The 19,332-nt window shown below is 46.7% G+C and overlaps 2 protein-coding genes across 2 annotated transcripts in view; one reads left to right on the forward strand and one right to left on the reverse strand.

The window, feature by feature from the left end:
- Nucleotides 1-19,332, reverse strand: part of LOC119169335 (carbonic anhydrase-related protein 10) — an 89,087-nt gene that overhangs the window by 35,444 nt on the left and 34,311 nt on the right. The window contains exon 2 of the mRNA XM_037420442.2: nt 13,102-13,149. Coding sequence (XP_037276339.1) covers nt 13,102-13,149 — 48 coding nt within the window. The remainder of the gene's footprint in view (nt 1-13,101; nt 13,150-19,332) is intronic.
- Nucleotides 6,004-19,332, forward strand: part of LOC142776543 (uncharacterized) — a 68,275-nt gene continuing 54,946 nt past the window's right edge. Inside the window, exon 1 of the mRNA XM_075880395.1 lies at nt 6,004-6,565. Within this exon, the coding sequence (XP_075736510.1) occupies nt 6,153-6,565 (413 nt within the window). The 5' untranslated portion in view covers nt 6,004-6,152. The remainder of the gene's footprint in view (nt 6,566-19,332) is intronic.

A 19,332-nucleotide genomic window follows, 5' to 3' on the forward strand; every position in this document is an offset into this window, starting at 1 on the left:
ATGTTGTCGTTTGGTCGACAGAGATTGCATATTCACACTTTGTTTTATCATTCCTTATAATAGATCGTCATCCTCGTCACTGTCGTTAGAAGCGCTGAATTTAAATACATTGTTTCAGGGCTGGGTACTCCAAGCTGCCAACGTACGCACGCTTTCGTGTTCCTTTTTATTCTCCGTGGGTGCAGCTGGGAGAACAAAGGAACGCTTGAGCGTGTGTACGAAGGAGGCTGGGTGTCCTCGGCACTAGAACTCTCTAATAGCTGCACACCGCAAACTACATGTTTTCTTAATCTACCAATTGTTTACCCGTGACTGTAAGCGCTTATAAAAATTCGCAGTGATTGGTTTCAGAACACGTCTTCTTGGAAGATGAGGTGCTTGAAGGAAGCTTTCAATGCGCAGAATGAGTAATTATCACATCGCAGTCACACAAGCGTAATGACGTCTGTTCAATACAATCTGCGCCTTGTAAAGCTCTGTCTCCCACTCATCCGCGCCTAAGTGCCGGAGGAACAGCCTTTCGACACGAACGACCTCTCCTCATGTCACCGAGACTCAATGCACGAGGGTATTCCCCGAAGCTCCGCAAACATGCAACTGCGCCTGCACGAAGAGAACGACAATGGGACGCTTGTCTGCCTGCCTTGAAGCAGCCGGTTGATTACGTGCGCCGATGGCGGTTAGAGGCGTCAGAGCGCCTTGTTTTCCATACCGCTTCGGGCATCGCGGGGACAGAATCTTCGTTGATTCCGCGTGGTCGGAGATTAAGGGTGGTAGAAAGGCGCTGCATAAGAAATTAACAAGGGGGAGGGCGGGGGGGTACATACAGCAGCAATCAGCGCACGCGACCAGCGAGCAAGCTCGGCGGGGGGGCGCTCATTAACGCCTCTTCCCGCCGGGAAATCAGCAGGCCGCGCGCGGGCTGGTTCCCACGAGGAGGAAGGAGGAGGACGCGCAACAAGAAAGGCAACGGAGTTCGGCGCTGCCCGGGAACTCGGAGGCGCGCAACCGGTGCCCAGCCAGCGCCCGTCGGAGAGCGACGTGCTGCTTTAGCACTCGCGCGCGGTGATATTGCGAGTGCGGCGCGCTCAGCGTCGGCAGCCTACCCCGTTATTGAGGCGGTAGCGGCTGGCGTCGTCCCTTCCAATTTCGAAGGACTCGCAGCCGGTCGAGCGAGAGAGAGGCGTCAGCTGGAGCTTGCAAGAGCGAGCGACGGCCGGTGCTGTTCCCGGTCTCTCGCGAAGCCTTGAGTCGCGCGCGCACGAACCGTCTTGTCGCGTTGTGCGTGGCTTCTCTCAACTTCCCAGCTTCCTCTCCTTTCCTTTCTTCGTACCCCTTTTCTGCCTGTATTCCTCCATCTCTCAGCACTACAGTGCCGGTATCGAATCGGGCCGTGTACATGTCGCTCACGCTGCTGCCCGTGCAGCAGTTTTATGGACGACAGGCTAGCGCTTAGGCCGTGCAGCGCTGCCTGTGAGCCGTATTTGCTGCCGACTCATGATATTCCTCCGAGCGGCTGAGCGGATGGCAAGTTTTTTTGCTCCTGCTGAAACTTTGTTGTACGAAGATCGGGATGTTTTTTCTTCTTTCGATAGGCCTAGTACGCGAATGGCTAGCAAGGAATGTTTCGACGCTTCTTTCGCTGATTGAGCGAACAAACGTGTGTCTTTCCATAAAAGAGAAAAAACGCGGATGGCCCAGACTAGCGTAAGCTTTCCTTTTGTTATTGTAGGAAAACTACACTCTTGGCTCGTGCCTTTATTATTTTCATCGTTATATTTTGCAGGTGGTGAAGTGGACATCAGGCTTACAACTTAAGCTTGGGCTGCTTAGATCACCCCCCTCCCCCCCCCTCGGCAGTTGCCATTATGGATGTCTAGACTGTCTTTGGCGTCGTCAATTTTGCCACAGTTCATCGTTTGTCATCTACGAAGCGTGAGAAGTTTGACAGCTGAATCATTGCTTATGTTACTTCTGCTAAGAGGCAACAAATCGGATAAAGGTCTTCCTCGTTCTCAAAAAAAAAAAAAAGAGAACGGCGTCGCATGACAAAACATACGCAGAACAACCACCAATATTGAGCAGAAAAACAGAGAGAAAGGGTCTCTGTATTGTAATTCAGATTTTTCTGGCACGGGGCATACGAAGATGGGCATGCTACTTGGTATAATAAGAGGGGATGTGATGAAATTACTTCAGTGGACAGTATAAAAACAATAGTATGTAATAACTATAAATCTATAATAACTGAGTACACAGGATAATGATATCTACTCATCAGACGCCAGGTGAAAAATATAACCACCACCACCCACACACGTACAACATGCAAACATGCCAACCACTCTCACAATTTGAGATCGAGCTCACAGAGCTCGAATAGAGGTCCGCATACGAAAGAAAAAAAAAAAAGCTTTTCCAGAGGTGCTCCATGTCCCGTGACAATAGCTCCTTTCAATTCTTCTTTTTATGCTTCACCACGTAACATTTCCACACTGCAGCAGAGCTGACTTGTGTTTTCCCTTCTCCATGCAAATGTTGTAAAGTTTTTGTTGAAGTTTTCTACATGAGCACGCCAGCATGCTTCTTATAGGCTTGCGTATTTGGAGAGAAAATACAGCTAGAAACAGACTGAATGTGGCTGAAGGCCTCACGACTTATTGACAAGCTGTTGAGATCGAATGGGCGTGACACTCATTCTTTACCAGGGAGAAATAAAAGGCACCTGTTTCATGCTGCATTTTATTAATTTATTAGTCTTACCCCTCGCCCCCACATGCCTTCGTTTTTCTTTGTTTTCTCTAACTACAGAAGGTCCATCATCTCTTAAACTAATGCACACGGGGTCCCCGTAACATATCTATGGCTGGGAACCACTGCCGTAAACGAAGTACCCACAATAAAACTCTACGTACCACGTCATACGTACCACGTCTACGGAGGAAAAACGCAAATAATAATATGCTTCTTCATGGCCCATTAAACCCCCCCCCCCATTAAGTTACCTTAATTTGTGTAACAATATGTTGTAATGACCAACATTTTATATAGACGGTCAGCACTTTGACTGACCTTTCGAACACTCATTAAAGTGAGTGTTCGACGCGACACCCTGCGAGTTCTACACTGTGAGGCGAAATAATGTAAGCGAAGCTAGCAGCCGAGAAACCAACGCCCGAATAGAAAAGACGATTAAGTATGGGACTATAGCGCCGCTCCCCTGGCGCTCTTCTTCATTATTTGGGAGTTGCAACGCGCACAATCGAAGGCGGACTCGTACTGCGTTCATGATCGCCCGACGCAGCCATATACGTCGCACAAGTTCGACGAACGATGGATACACCTCGATCATCGATGTCGTTTGCAGCACAAGCGGGTCAAAGGCCCCAGCCTGCCCCCCCAGTTTTCAGAACCCCGTGACGCAAGGCGAAGTCTATACATTCACTCTGCAAACTATCACGTGGCATCTACGCGATCGCCCCCCCCCCCTCCTTCTCTTTCTTACGATGGAGACATCGTAGCATAGATCGTAGTGGGCGAGGGGAGGGAAGCAGCAAGACTTTTGGCGCACGCCGAAGTCGTTTTCACTGCCTCACTGTAGGGGAGCTTGGAAGAAGGGGCTCGTGGCGTGTGGCGCGGCCGGCGGCGCTTAATCAACGTGGCGGCGGCCTGCAATTTGGGTCCGCCCATTTTTTTCATTTCGGAGCGGCAGCGGGCCGCCCCCATTATCGGATTATGGGCGCTCTGCTCTGGTCTCTCTGCCGGGGCCAGTGGGAGTCCCTTCCTTCGCATCGGAGACGCGTGCATTTTTCATGCGCTTCACGACGTCCCTTGCCGCTCGTGGCCGACGGAGCGGAGCGTTCCTCTCGTCGATGAGTGACCACGTGGAGCGGCCGGATGCCCCTTGACACACTGGCGGGAGTGCCGCGCATAGCCGTGTGCGCTTTGCGTTTCACAATGTGGAGGTCCGAGAAATTTCGGTGAACAGCTCAGTCATTGAACTGAGAGAGAAAACAAGTGAGAAAGGAGGCAAATGTAATGATAATATTTGTTAGGGTCTAACGTCCCAAAAACCACCATGTGATTATGAGACACGCCGAGTATGAGGCTGCGGAAATTTCAACCACCTGGGTTTTTTTAACGAGCAACTGTATCTAAGTACACGGGCCTCAAGTATTCCCGCCTCCGACGAAAATGCGACCACTGCGGCCGAGATTCGATCCCGTGACCTGCGGGTCAGCAGCCGAGCGCCTTAGCCATTAGAACATCGCGGTGGGTTGAGAGAGAGGCAAAGGAAAGTCAGGGAGGATAACCAGGTTACACACAGTTTGCTACCCAACACGAAGGGAAGGGGCATGAAGAGACAGAAGAAGGAAAGGAAGAAAAACTAAGACACTTTCGCGTATAGCAGCGTTCACCAGGGGCACACCCAGAAGTTTTCAAACTGCGAAATGTGACAGATTACGTTTCGACTTTGACCGCCTTAGATGACGTACAATACAATCAATGATGCCATTGAAGGGTTGCAAGGACTGGTTTTAGGGTATCTAGGAGTTGTACTGCATTTCGAAATCACGGGGTTGTGATTCTGGTAATGAACGTGCGCATTGTGCTTATCAGTGACTTCAACACATCGATAACACGTAGGTCTTCGTCACGGAGGTGAAAATGAATAACAAGTGTTGTCGAGGAGGATAATGGTGCGTAGCAGACGTGCCCACAGAAGAATGTATACAAGAACACGAAAAATAACACAAACTTTGCGCACACACACACACACACACGCACACACACACACACATCGAGAGAGAGAGAGAGAGGGAGACGGAAATATCGCGTGTCCAGTTACACAAGAAAGCGGGAATAACAAGGAAATGTGATGTAACTATTACGTGACGTAGTGCACAATCTCGCACACGCACTTAGCAGGCCTGGTGCCGCCCCCTTTCTACCATGTATACAACCACCCCCTTCCTGAGTAAACGTCATGGTTCGATGCACAATGCTCAGGCGCGTCCACATGGTGTCAGAAATGGGCGGTTAGCAATCGACAACGCTAGCGACGGGCGAAGAGCTATCGCACAGCCATGCAACTCGACAGGCTACGAGTCCCAGCGGATCAGCACCATGGCGAACAGCGAGCAGCCCTCCCGCCTGCAGCTGGCCACTCCCGTCACTACGCTGCTATACCACCTCCAAGTGCCTTGGACACCACGGGAAACGTTTGGCAGAGCTGGAAGGCCTGGAGTCAAGATTTTGGGCTCTTCGCGAGTGCAACTTACCTGAACCATCAGCCGAAAAAGTTACAAGCAGCGACTTTTTTGAGCAGTATTGAAGAAGAGGCACGAAAAACGTACAGCACTTCTGTATTTGAGGCTGGAGAAGAAAAAAGTGACCTTCAAGTACTGAACGGAAAGTTTGAAGCGTTCTATTAACCAGCACTAAACCTGGCGTACCAAGAATTCCGGTTTGGAAAGCACGACCACAGAGAAAACGAGCAATTTAACGACTGGTTAACTGAGCTGCGTGTACTCGCAAACAGCTGCGAATTCGGCGAGTTGGAAGAAATCATGCTAAGAAATAGAATCATTTTGAAAGTGTGAGACAAGAAACTTCAAGGAAAACTTTTATCGCAGAACGCCTGTTTTGCCAAAACCCTTGAAATGTGCCGAGATCGTGAGCAAGGAAAAGAGCAAAGCGAAGAAAGTCGGTCAAATGCACTTAGGTAGAATTTAATGCAATTTGCCAATTGAGTCGGTACTCGGGCAAATATGCGAAGTCACACAAAAACCAGGAAGTATGCCCAGCAAAAGGACGCACGTGCGCCAAGTTTGGCAAAAGAAATCATTTTGCAGATGCTTGTAGAACCAAGAATGTAAAACCCACCGCGAAAGAGCAAAGATGTTGCATCGCTCGTGGCCAATGCAGGCAGGCGGAAGACTTTTAGCTGGAAGCATTGTCACATAGCAGCCCGATAGTTGATCACTGGACTGCAATAGTAAAATTGAAAAAAAAAACGCCCATTGTCTGCAGGCTTGACAGAGGCATGAACTGCTCAATCATATCACTCAGACAACTGGAAAAGATAACAAAGAAACAGTCTCAAAATTGTGACGTTGTTCCGAGAACATTTACTTTTGGATTTAAGAAACATGCATCAAGGCGTATTTTTCTGCATGCAGGTGACCAGACCTGGGACGACGTTTGAAATAGAATTCTTCGTCGTGGAAGACAACGTATCCGTGACTCTGAGCGGCTCTGTCGCCGAGAAACTCGGCTTAGTTCATCGAGTTGCTTCACTGGAACAAGACACCTACGACGTAGTTAAGCCTTACGAAGACGTTTCCACCGGACTGGACAGGCACAGTTGCGTCATCTATCACCTGAAGCTAAAACCGGGCTCCCGAGGAGTGGTGAAATCAGCACGTCGGATCCCGTGTGCAGCCACGGACAGAGCAAATGCGAAACTTGACCGCATGGAAGCGGCCGGAGTGATTGTCGAAGTGACAGAACCCACACTGCAGAGTGGTCCAGCCACATGGATATCGTCATACAGAACGACAAGGTACGAATATGTCTTGATCCATTAGATTTGAACAAAGCACTTCTTAGAGAACGTTATACTGTGCCAACACTGGAAGATGTAGCACCGTCTTTGAATGGAGCGCAGTACTTTTAACTTTGGATGCTGCTGGAAAAAGACGACCAGGCCGACACCGTCATCAATAAATTAAGCAAGCTGTTCAGCGCATCAATGTCGCCGACAACAGGGACGTACAGAGAGAGGAAAAGATTCACACCCCCCAAATTTTCAATTTTGCTTGCGTACATATACATGCTCAAGCATACATAAAATATGCCTGAACATCCCCCGAAAAAATTTCTAGCTACGCCCCCTGGACGACGATGCCGCCATGCTCGAAACCGATATCGCTACGGATTCGTACGTTGCAACAGAATCACACTGTAATTCTACAGACACACGTGCTGATAGGAAGCTGATGTGGTGCGATAACCTTAATCCGCTATTCATGAAGCTTCTACAACAATGATAGCTCATTCAGTTACTGCTACGAGCCACGCTGCACACTTAATACTGACTGTGCGCTTCAAATTATTTTTCGAACTGAATACTATTGCGAGCCTGAGGCACACGTAGCGTTGTTCATGTGTGTGTGTGTAGGGTGTGTGTGTGTTCTTGCGGGCGGGGTTCTGACTGTGGCTGCGGATACGGCTTGAAACGTGATTCTAAAGGAGCTTGAGTACCGTCTTTCAGGAAGTCATTTTCAAGTACTTACTTGTTCACGGAAGAGTCCAAAGAAGCACGCAGACTTCTGTATATTGTGATTCCCTATAGAGACGAGAATAACAACTTTCGAATTCATAAGCGTGACGGTCTGATATGGCAATTCCAATGACCTGTCTGCGTAACGCGTTGTTAGCACATGTCAATCGAGGTCAACTGATTAACAAGAAACAAAGTGAAAAGTTCTCCGTTCAACTTGATTCAGGAAAATTAATTGTTCGTAAGTGCACATGGAATCAGCGGCACTGCTGTCGCAGTGTGTCAGTTCACGTTTGTTAGCGACATTCTATTGTGAGTGGTGCACCAAGTAATTAAACCGTAACCTTTGAACGGAAAAATTTGAGATAAAATGCCCTTCGATTACGTTGAATGAGGCTCTGATTGCGCAGTGGGAAAATCACTGCGTAATCTGCATGCAGCAAGTTTCTCTGTCATTCTCGTCTGAAACGAACTGGGAAACGTCGATAATTATTTATCCAGGTAATCGGAGTGGTTGCAGCTAACCAGGCTTGACCGCTGATAGTCGATTCGCGCAGCTTCGGAGCTTAGAATTCTGTGCGAGGTTTTGATACGCCCCACAGACTTTCAAAATGATGGCGCCGCTGCGCGCATTATAGAGGGCCCCAGCAGGCAAGACAGCGACTGATAAAGACAACATTGTATTATAATGGATGCATTTATAACAATAAAACTGGCCACTAGTTTATTTTGGTGTCCCTTGCGATATATTCTTCTGCCGTCGCCCTAAATCAAACGTGTCCACGAAGTGAATGATGATGAGTGGACGAAGCAGTGGGACCGTTCGGTGTCACCGTAAGTCAACCGTGACATTGACCTCTCACGCATGTAGCTGAGTAACAAAGCAGTGTACAGTTACATACGATGTTTATTGGTCATAAATTGTATGTTGTGTTGAGTTGTGAATTCCATATTGCCTTATTTATTAGTGCTTTATGGTATCGGATGGATTGCCACTATCCCTCAAGAGGAAGGTATATAACAGCTGTATCTTGCCGGTGCTTAGCTACGGGGCAGAAACCCGGAGACCTACAAATAGGGTTCAGCTTAAATTGAGGACGACGCAGCGATCAATGGAAAGATAAATGGTAGATGTAACCTTAAGAGATAAGAAGGCAAAGTGGATTAGGGGACAAACGGCGGTTAAGGATATCATAGTTGTAATAAAGAAGAGAAAATGGACATGGGCCGGCCATTTAGCGCGTAGACAGGATAACCGCTGGTCGTTAAGGGTAACTAACTGGATTCCCATAGAAGGCAAGCGGGTCAGGGGGAGACAGAAAGCTAGGTGGGCAGATGGGATTAAGAAGTTTGCGGGTATACATTGGCGGCAGCAAGCAGAGGACCGGGTTAACTGGCGGAACATGGAAGAGGCCTTTGGACTGCAGTGGATGTAGTCAGGCTGATGATGATGATAATGGTATCGGATCTAGCCTGAAGCTGGTAAAGACGAAGTCTGGGCGCCCGCTCTCCTGGTTTTCATTGGTTGTTTCCAGTCATACGGAATGCATCGTAGAGCATATCGAGACGTCAAATACTGCGAAATCCGGTCGCTGTCCGTGATCGTCATCGTCATCAGCGTCATCACCATGGTCGGGCGTACGGCGGGTACCTTGACATGATGGCAGAATGGATGATCTGGAACGGACTTGTTCTTCATTGTCATTAGCGTCGTCGTAATGACGTGTAGTGGCTACCTTGCATGTGCTGTGCCGCGATGGCAGAAAGAGAAGGCGTGGTCTGGAGGGCGCTTGTTCATCATCACGGTCATCTAGGGACGACTGCGGATATATGGCTGGGCCCTACAGACTTTCGCCCCTGAAACTCATGGGGCCTCTCATGCACTCGCCTAAGACGACTGGAAGACGGAATACATATTCTTCCTCTCTTTATTCTCAGTCGATGCACTGGTCCTACCTCGCCCGCCTACCAAATCTCTCTGCACATAAAGTGGTTTATCGCTGCCTCCGTGATTCGCGCACTTTTGATCAAGCGACGATGTGATATGATTTTACATTACAATTCCACGTGCCTGCTCCTCGTTTTCGTCTAAAACCACTGTACAGATTATTATTTTTATGGTAGCAACGGGTACAAAAACGACACGCGAGAGTGAAGCCATGAGGAGGCGAGCGAAGAATAACCTTTCCATCTTTGGTACGCTAGGCGCGTAGCTGAGTGACGTCAAAGATGTGCGGCAATGACAGCAGGCAGTCGGCGTTTCTGAAGACATCAACGGGTCATATCTGGATAGTCCACAATGTCATTTCCGCTGCTATCTGTTGACAGACCCTGATAGCGTTAAGTACTTGCTGAAGTTACGGCAATGCAAAAGCCTTACTGAAAGATACGCGAGCGCATCATTTGTGGCATTGTTTCAAAATGCACAGCCTATTGAGCGCTAATTGGGGCACAGTAAACAAGATGAGTGGGCATGGCGAGTGCTGTCGGTAGACACGCAACCCAGTTAAGCCGTCCGATGTAAGTATTGTCTTTTCACTTCGACCGATCTTGTTGCTTGTTGATGATGATGATCGTCATTGGTGGCCCCTTTGGAAACAGGGCTGTGACAAGCAGTCACATAGCATGCGTATTACATTCACGTAATGTTTCACCTGGTGATACGCAACACCTTGGGTATGTGATTCTCATTCTTTTTGCAAGGCCCTAACTGAAATCAATAGTCGGACGGAAACTCAGTCTGCTAAGGAACAGACATCAAGACAATCAAAACGAATCTCTGACCACAATCAAAAGCAAATAAAAGCAGGACATTCCTGACCCCGTACGGAAACCTTGTTGACAAATATAAATTAAATTATGTGCTGCTACATATAACCTCATCAACTTCAGCTTCATCAATAGCTTCCATAGCAATACTGTGAAAGTCTCTTGCTTATCTCGGCCGCTGACCAGTTAATACTGCCACCCAATATGAATCCCAGCTTCTGGTACAGATGCACGCTGGGCGACTATCTTGACATTCTAGTATATGGCGCACAGAGTAGTTTCTGAACGCTTGTTGAAGATGGAACATCATATCACCAATAGTAACTACAATATGTTAGTCTTCGAGTTGAAAGCTCGGGCGTTAAAGAACAAAACACGGCCTCTTCTGTTACAAAACTTTGTTTTCCAATTTCCTCCCATATTTTGCCGCAATCGGTAATCTCTACAGCCTATTGAAGCACCACAGTATACCACTCGACTTCCGCTCCTGTAGAATGCAGTGCACCGCCGAGCTGCACGCGGAGCGTCCTCGCCGCATGGCCGGATAAAAGAGCCGCGAACCCTTTAATTTGCAGGCGAAAAGCTTCCGGCAACCAACGCCGCATCTCCTCGTCGTAAAGGGGCGCTCAACCCAGCAAGCAGCCCGCGGCGGCGACTCGCCGCCTTTTGCTCCCTCGTTGACTCCGCGGTTCGGCCGAGTTTAACAAGCGTGACCCAAACCCGGTGGCCACGTTGCAACAATGAGTGGGTCGAGTTTTCGCAACACTGTTATGCATGCACCGTTCGTACCCTGTAAGTGAAAGGGCCTACAACTTTAGCGAGAACTCCTCGTTTTTTTTTTTCCTTTTAAAGGCGAAAGCATTAAATGTCTGGTCAAAAGCGAAAACGGACCGTCGGCGTCAACACCAGTGAAAGCGTGAGATGCTTTCAAATGCTCTCGGAGCATCAACATGCGATGACGTCGTCCTATGGCTTCATAATAAAGTCACAGGTTATCATAGTTTAGGACGTTATCATGACGTTACATAATGTAACGTATGCGACTGTTCAATATACTATATCTGTGCGTACAACATTTGTACGTATCTTTATCATCATTTTGTAACGCTTCGCTAGATACACACATTGAGTTGGGCGTATGTAACGGGCCTACGTGCGGAGCTTGAATACGGGAGAGAAATGCGCTTGCGCAGTACGTAACGTATCTATTTCATGAATACGTGTCTTTGCATGAAAAAACAACAACAAAGCAAACCTAGCACACGCAAACGTAACGTAACGTAGCGCTGGCTACGTGACATTCATGTGACATCTCGAATGAAAGAGCAGCGAGATTGCAACATAGCACAGAACGCAAAACCATGGATCCAACGATTCAGTTTAACTTGGATGCCAGTGGTCGTTCTCACGGCCGCTACCATACGATGACGCTAAGAACAACTCGAAAGCTGTTTAATTTCCCATATGACATGCATGTCTAGTTGCCCCGCCGCGGTGGTCTAGTGGCTAAGGTACTCGGCTGCTGACCCGTGGGTTCAAATCCCGGCTGCGGCGGCTGCATTTCCGATGGAGGCGGAAATGTCATAGGCTCGTGTGCTCAGATTTGGGTGCACGTTAAAGAACTCCAGGTGGTCAAAATTTCCGGAGTCCTCCACTACGGCGTCTCTCATAATAATATGGTGGTTTTGGGACGTTAAACCCCACAAATCAATCAATGCATGTCTAGTAGCACAAAGCACATACCGCTACGGTCGATACGGTAAACTAGACATTTTGTTGAGCACCTCGCTGACAGCGTATACTCGACGTATCGTGCTCAGCGTAACCTATCGTGGATTGGTGCGTAGGGCCGACTAAAAATGCCTAATTAAAAAATTACAACGCAATCACACTTTCTCTGCATGCTTCGCATAACGTCGATTCCCGAATTGTGTGGGGTCTGCCTAACGTTTTTTTTTTTTTGGTTGAGAGGGAAATCCAGAAGGGACAGCATGAGGTTTTTTTTTCTTTTCTTTGTGTTGTTCGACTGTACCGTTGTGTTGAACGTTTACCCGCCGCTACATGAATATATCGTGTTCAGATTAAGAGCTCTATCCCTCCCCTCACCGTTTCTCTATCTCTTATCTATTTCCCTTTCCCGTGCGTAAGGTGGCACCCCAGTTTGTATGGACTGGTTAACATCTGTGCTTTTACTTTATCCCCTGTTCCTTCCTTCCTTCCTTGCCTTATATTCGTGTTTCTCGGTCGACTTTCTGTGGTACCTGTCTTATCAGCACTATGGTTTCATTGAATGTTGCTAATACAAAAAGTTATTCAATAGTAATACTACGAACGCGCTTACCTACATGGCTTTTCCATGGCATCAAAATCCCTTCGTACACGGAGAAAGAAAAATAGCTAAATGTATCGACTCGCTTGATAAGACAGCTCCTAAGGCGAAATACTTACACGCCCCATCGAGTAAAGAAATTTCGAGATGCTGTGAGACATCGCGAGAGGGTGTTTTCAAGACGAAGGATGAATAAAAGGAAGACTAATAAAGGTCGCTCAAAAGCCTCGTGGTAGTCGAGTGCTTGCATATGGGCCGACGGCGTACCGAAAATCCCACGACATTAATGTAATATGACGTGATCCACAAAGCCACATATTGCCACTTTTCACGCATAATAGCAGATAGAATAACTGCAGGATGTAAATGTATTCATTCACGTGCTAACTATGACAAATTTATGGAACTTGCACTGAGAAACATGGTAGTGTCATTTATTTCTTGAAATATAACGTATAATCCTTTCAAATAATGTGAATATTGGGCACATTTGCGCACGGGCCATCGTATAACTAGCGTTTGAAGGGATTTCAGAAACAGCCACAAAGCTTGTGGTCTTTCAAATGGCTCCCCTGGCAAAGGTGTAGTTTAATAGAAGGTTGAAAGCTGAGTAGGTTCAGAGATCTCGAATCTCGTTTTTCTATTCGATGTTAATGCAGTGTTCGTTACGAGACAAATTTTTTTCGGGATTAGATCTGATCATCGTTAGATAACTCACCTGAGATGCCTTCGTATGTCCACCAATCGTCCCAATTCGCAGCAACACCTGGAATAAAAAAATACGTCATTAAAAGATCGGATATCCAGAAAGAAAGAGAGAGATACAGAGAAAATGAAGAAATTTTTTTCAAAAGGACCCCTAGAACATCTCTGATAACGCAATAAACGAGCCCCTTATTTTTTTTTTTTTTAGTTTGCTCTCCTTTCGGCAAGTTGGTGACGCCAGCACTCAGTTCACGAGGTGTCATGAGAAAATAGGCTCTCGATCGGTCGGTCCAAACGTGACGAATATCTTTCAACTTGGAGTGGTGTCAGAGTGTCAAACCATCTCAGGGTCAGCACAATCTTGCTTCGCAGAAAAAAATTAGCATCGCAGTGTTGTGTTAATGCACCGTAAGCCATCTTCGGAGGAGGTGGAACCGCTATTCTTGGAATCGGCTGACTGTATTCGGTGAATTGATGCGGCTCAGTTAGTTGCGAGAAATCTAGATAATTTAGGATTGATTGGTTTCCGCAAGTTACGCAGTCGGGAGTGTGCGATTGTGTGCTTCGATCCACACGTCATTCATTGCATTTTGATATTGGCGAGTGACGTCTGCCTTACGAAATCCATCAAATGTTACATTTCTTCGTTCACTAGTAAGAATGAAGAATGGTCTCATAATGGCCTATATAAAATTAGTTTTCTTGAGTGCATGCAATTGATCCAGCACTGACAATGGTCATGCTGCGGGTTATATTCTTATCTAATTTGCATGCCCAACTACATAATTCATATTTTACTGCATTCTCGGGGAATCCACGGAAGAAGCAAGGAATTAGAACGCACTTTTTTTCTGCCGGAATCTGCTGCATTTGAAGTGTATGCATTGTTTTAAACGCTACGAGAAAGCGTTTCACCTAATGTTTCCAACCTTCACGTGGTCTCGGTTTTCTTGCAGACTTCTTAGTGTAGGTGCTCCTAAGCTTTGCGCGCCTGAACTTCGGGAAAACTTATGCTATAGTCTATCTCTCATATTTTTTTTCCTTTAAGAACTGCGTTCATTCACAGGGACCTTGAATCAAGTAAAATTTGCGAATGCTTAGCCGTACATTTTCGGTAGCATCAACACAGTCTGCTTAAACAAGGGTCGCATAAAAATAAAATATTACGGGAAAACGTTATACCAATCTAGCTTACGAATAAGAGTGCGTGTTTGCTGGAGTCTGAAAGAACTTCACTGGCGTGTTTTCACTGTACATTTCACGAATTCGTCCCTACATTGAGGAACCGGGGACCGGTAACTTTAATGTTTTCTTGCAGTGTTCACTCAATTCAGAGCACAAAAGTCTCTACTTCACTACTGTTGTTACATAATTTTTTGTTGTTGTTTCTTTGCAAACATGACGTTTTTATTCTCACTTTTCCAATTTTTTGTACCCATGTTTTTAATTTTCGTGACTATTCAGTTCAATATGTCATCATCATCATCATCATCATCATCATCAGCAGCATCATCATCATCATCATCATCATCATCATCATCATCAGCCTGACTACGTCCACTGCAGGACAAAGGCCTCTCCCATGTTCCGCCAGTTAACCCGGTCCTGTGCTTGCTGCTGCCAATTTATACTTGCAAACTTCTTAACCTCATCTGCCCACCTAACCTTTTGTCTCCCCCTAACCCGCTTGCCTTCTCTGGGAATCCAGTTAGTTACCCCTAATGACCAGCGGTTATCCTGTCTACGCACTACATGCCCGGCCCATGTCCATCTCTTCTTCTTAATTTCAGCTATGATATCCTTAATCCCCGTTTGTTCTCTAATCCACTCTGCTCTCTTCTTGTCTCTTAAGGTTAGACCTACCATTTGAATATGTATGTACACTATATTTTCTACTGACTTATGTTGCGTACTGCCTGCGCGCCGAACTGTGGTAGGAGCAGGAGCCTTCGTCGGGCCACATGGCCTTCAGCTACTGCTTCCCTTCTGTTGTAAACAAAAGAAATAAAGTCAATTCAATTAAATTCAACTTGTTTTTATCATCCCCGTGGTTGTAATGCAGCGGTCGCAGAACGTCCACATTTGGTGTGATGTTAGCTTGAGTTGTCATGAATAAGCGGCAGCACGCACGTGGTTTTTTATATGTTCGTTTCCGGGTATGCCTGCATCATACCCGTAATTTACCAGACGTATTCGACGCAACGAATCGTTTTCGAAGACGGCTGACCTCGTAAAAGACATACTTTGCCACCACAGCCCGCGAAAAAGATGTATACGTATAGAAGTGCGCCGTATGTGCATGCATCCGGCCTTCTTTCTGAACTGGCTACACACGAAGTCGAGGCAGGAGGCATTGTTTTTGCGAGTCGACTATTCTTTGTTCGCGTGCTACATTACTAGGGGGGATAATTAATGTATTTTGACACAAACACTTCGACATGCAAAAGTGCCGGTTGCCTCATTAAGAAGAAAGTTATTCTAGCATAAGGAAGAACCGAGCCTGCTCCCACACATTCCGCGAGAGGGCCACCATGTTTACGCCGTAGACAATGCGCCTGACACGGCGGCGGTGCCCGAAAAGCGCGCGCTCTCTCTAAATAGCCGCCCATAAACAAACACGAAACGGAGGTCACCCATATCGGCGGGAAATGCTCGCGCGCGCGGACACAGGCAACAGTGAAACAATTTAGGCGATGCCGAGAAATTTATGCGGTGCCGGAAAAGAATGGGTACACACACACAGACAGAGAAATAATGAAAATGAGAGACAAAGAAATGACGGACAGCGGGTGCTTATTGCGACAAACTGGAAAAACAAAAGCAGGAAGTGCACAGGAAGGAGTGCTTTATAGCAGGCGGTTGCTGAGAGCTTGAGTTTAAAGCGAGAGAGAAAGGGGAGAGATGGGTAAGAGTGGAGCATGGAAGCGGCAGAGTGGAGGGTGCAGTGTATATAGGAGGAGGTGGCTTAGAGGAGCGAGACAGAAGCTGACGCGGCGGAACGTGTCACACTTCCTTGTGCCTCTCCGGTGGCGCACTTTATGTGGACAGGGTGCGACACAGCACCCCCGGTCAGTCTCTCGCCAAAGGTGCCAGTCGTGGATCGGTACGAACAAGAAAAAAAATAGATAGTTGGGGGAGCGGCTCTCTGGCGTTGTATAGGATGGCAAAAGACAGTGTGCCCGCATTTTTTTTATCTTCTTCCGCCTCTTCTTTTGATACTGAGACAACCGGAGGAGGAGGGAGGAATGGTTGTGAACGGACGAGCAGCTTCTCGATACCAATGCAGCAGAGCGCTCTTTGAAAGAGGAGTGAACAGCCGAAGGCAAATAACCCGACGGTCTCCGCTTTTTCCCCCCCTTTCATTGAGTTAGTAGCGAAAGCATGCACAATTCAACAGAAACGTCTAAATGCTCATGAAGAGAAGTTGTGGGGTTTTTTGGAGGCGTAGCTCAAGTATACGTAATGACACGAGCACAGCCCCGTCGCCTTTAACTGGAGTTAGGAGTACGAACGCTATGTGTGAGAAATGCCGAGAGAACAGTAGTGATGGTGCCTACGGACTTAGTTTCCACATCTCTCCCCATCTCTTTATATCTTCCTCTCCCTCCCTCCATCTACCATTTCTAGTCTTTTATAGATTTACCTATCTGTTGAGTAGAAACCGGTTACTTGTTCGGGTGGTCATTCCGACCTTCAAACTATACCCGAAAAAAGTTGGGCATTCCGCCTACTTTTCGTGTCCGATTCGAGCACAAAGTATACGTCAAAATGTATTGAAATAAAATTGCTTTGTCTTTCGTTTGTGTACACAGAGTGCGAAGGGATCGAGCGAAAACTTTGCTCTTCGAAACATGGAACCAAAATAACGATCCACATGTGGCACTGAGTGACGTTGTTTGATATATACCACCAACTATTCCTGTACGAGAATTTCTATTTTTTTTTTTCGGCTTCACTCTTCCGCCATCAGGCGAATTCGGAACCGCCTGCGAAAGCTCTGTCAAACTCTGCAGAACCGCTTTGCCCAGTAACACACACACGAAACTGTCCCTTCCCGTGCAATGTTTCTTTATCGCGACGGTCCGTGAATCTGGCGTCCTTCTCGCGTCTACATTTTGCCGAGCAGTGAGAAATTCCGGAATGACGCGCTTATTTCCCGTGTGCGCGTATGCTTAAAACGCTATTTCGGCTTGCCTCGTGACAATGGCTTAAGGTCTGACTACCTTTCGGCGAGTCGCAAACATGCGCGAAAGAAAGAGAGAGACAGGAGGAGAGAGTGAAAACGGAGCGCGAGAGACACCCTGCGGCATTAGCTCCAGTTCGCGCGTAGCAGTATACGCTCAGTGGCCTCCACAGCGGGGTGTTGGCCGCAGCCATAAATCTGTCCCGGCCGCTTCAAGCGCCGAGGCTCGGGTCCGAAGGTTTAATCCCGCGGGATCTGACGTTTCGGTGCAATTTACGTTGCTGGTCCGACGATGGCGACGCGCGTATAGAGCGAGCCTCGACGCTCCGTCCACGGGCTGCGCCGAGCCAACGCAAACCGAGCACGAAGGAATCTGCGCTGGCGATGCCCTCCCTCGGCAGGTTCACACTCGCCAGAAATGGAGGTTGTTTGGGACAAGCAAGCATTCCCTTTCTCTCTTTCTTTGTGGCCCATGCTGAGTGGCATTCGCACGAGGTCTAATTTGAAAAAAAAAAAAGAATCGCTAGTATGGCCTGTTGGCTGCCTGTTCAACTACTGCTTGTGTTTTTATCAGTGTTACGTTTAATATGTTACTCCAGTAACACCAAAACTAAGTGAATCCAGCCTAGGAAAACATATTAAACTTTGTGTGTGCTTTTATAAAACTATACTGTAGTAACTATAATATCAGTGGAATTAATGTGGACGCGAAAGCACCATTTCAATTCGTGCATCCAAACCCACAACCTTAGAATTACTCCATTGAGGTTACCATACCTAAACACCCTACAATAATAAAAAATCTAATTAGCTGTTTAACTTGATTTCTAAGCAATAATAATACATTTACACGTATATAACTGTTTCAAATAAACTATTAAAAGAGAAAATTTCAAAAAAATTGCAAAGCCCAAGTAACAGTCTTGAGATATCAGAATTAAGGCATAAATAATAAGTTGAAATTTGTGATACTAAGCGAACACTACATAAATATCATTTAGAATTAGTGAGCGGATGCTTTGCGTAGGGTGAAATTCCCGTGTTGTTCATTAGTGAGTATGTATCTTTGTGTGCTCAGTTTTGTTGTTTTTCAATGAGTGCAGTGCTTTCTCGCCCCCCCCCCTTTTTTTGCTATATTTGAGGTTAATATTAAAGTATTATTTGTTATTGAAATTAATTTTTTGTTCACTTCTTGGCAGACTACTGCTCCGCTGTGCGAGAAATCACTAACATGTGCCTTTCTTGCGTAGTTTCAGCTGAGTTGAAGTATATACACCACTCGCTCTCATTGCGCTCCGTGCAACAAATACAGGTGCCGCTTGGAGGTTAAAATATGTAGTGACGTAGACAGGGCTTTAAACAAAGGACATTCAGCGCAGAAAGCCGATTATCTAAAGTTATTATGCCAGGGAGCTGCGTTCATGTATACTACCTGTTGTTCTCGAAGTCCACTGGCGACCGCTCGTTGAACATATCCGTCATAGAGCTGACCAAATTTCTATAAAGGTTCATGCTTACCCGGACCCCTTCACTGATTTCAACAATGACAGTCGTAATGATGATAAATAGGCGCTTGGCAGCCAAAATAATTCGTTATGCAACAATATATTGTTGTCATTCGCCCTAAGCCTTTCTCCGCTACAAAAACGCTAAAGCTGAGTAAGCTCCCCCTGGTCAAGTGATACCTGTATGATAAATGGCTTATTAGGGATATAACGATCATATTCAATTGTAAAATGCGGATGTTTGAATATTTAATGCGTCCTAAACAGCGTGTCTGACACTAACGTTTGAGTGCTGAGACGCTCCACACCATTAATTATGTAACCCTGAACACGATCCCTGGACTGAAAACTTTGTCGCATGTTCATTGTCCTGGGTGTTTAACCGCATAAACGCGGTCCCTTGCCAGGACCTTTGGGAGCACAACAAAGCCGATCAAAATCTTACGTAACGAAGCACTATTCTTCTACATTGTACTTTTTTGTTTTGCTTCTCGCCAGCAATACTGTCGCTCTTTTTTCCTCCTGTGTGAGCAATATCAACGTAACGCACGTGCTG

The sequence above is a fragment of the Rhipicephalus microplus genome, chromosome 2 (assembly GCF_043290135.1).
Source record: "Rhipicephalus microplus isolate Deutch F79 chromosome 2, USDA_Rmic, whole genome shotgun sequence".
Taxonomy (NCBI): Eukaryota; Metazoa; Arthropoda; class Arachnida; order Ixodida; family Ixodidae; genus Rhipicephalus; species Rhipicephalus microplus.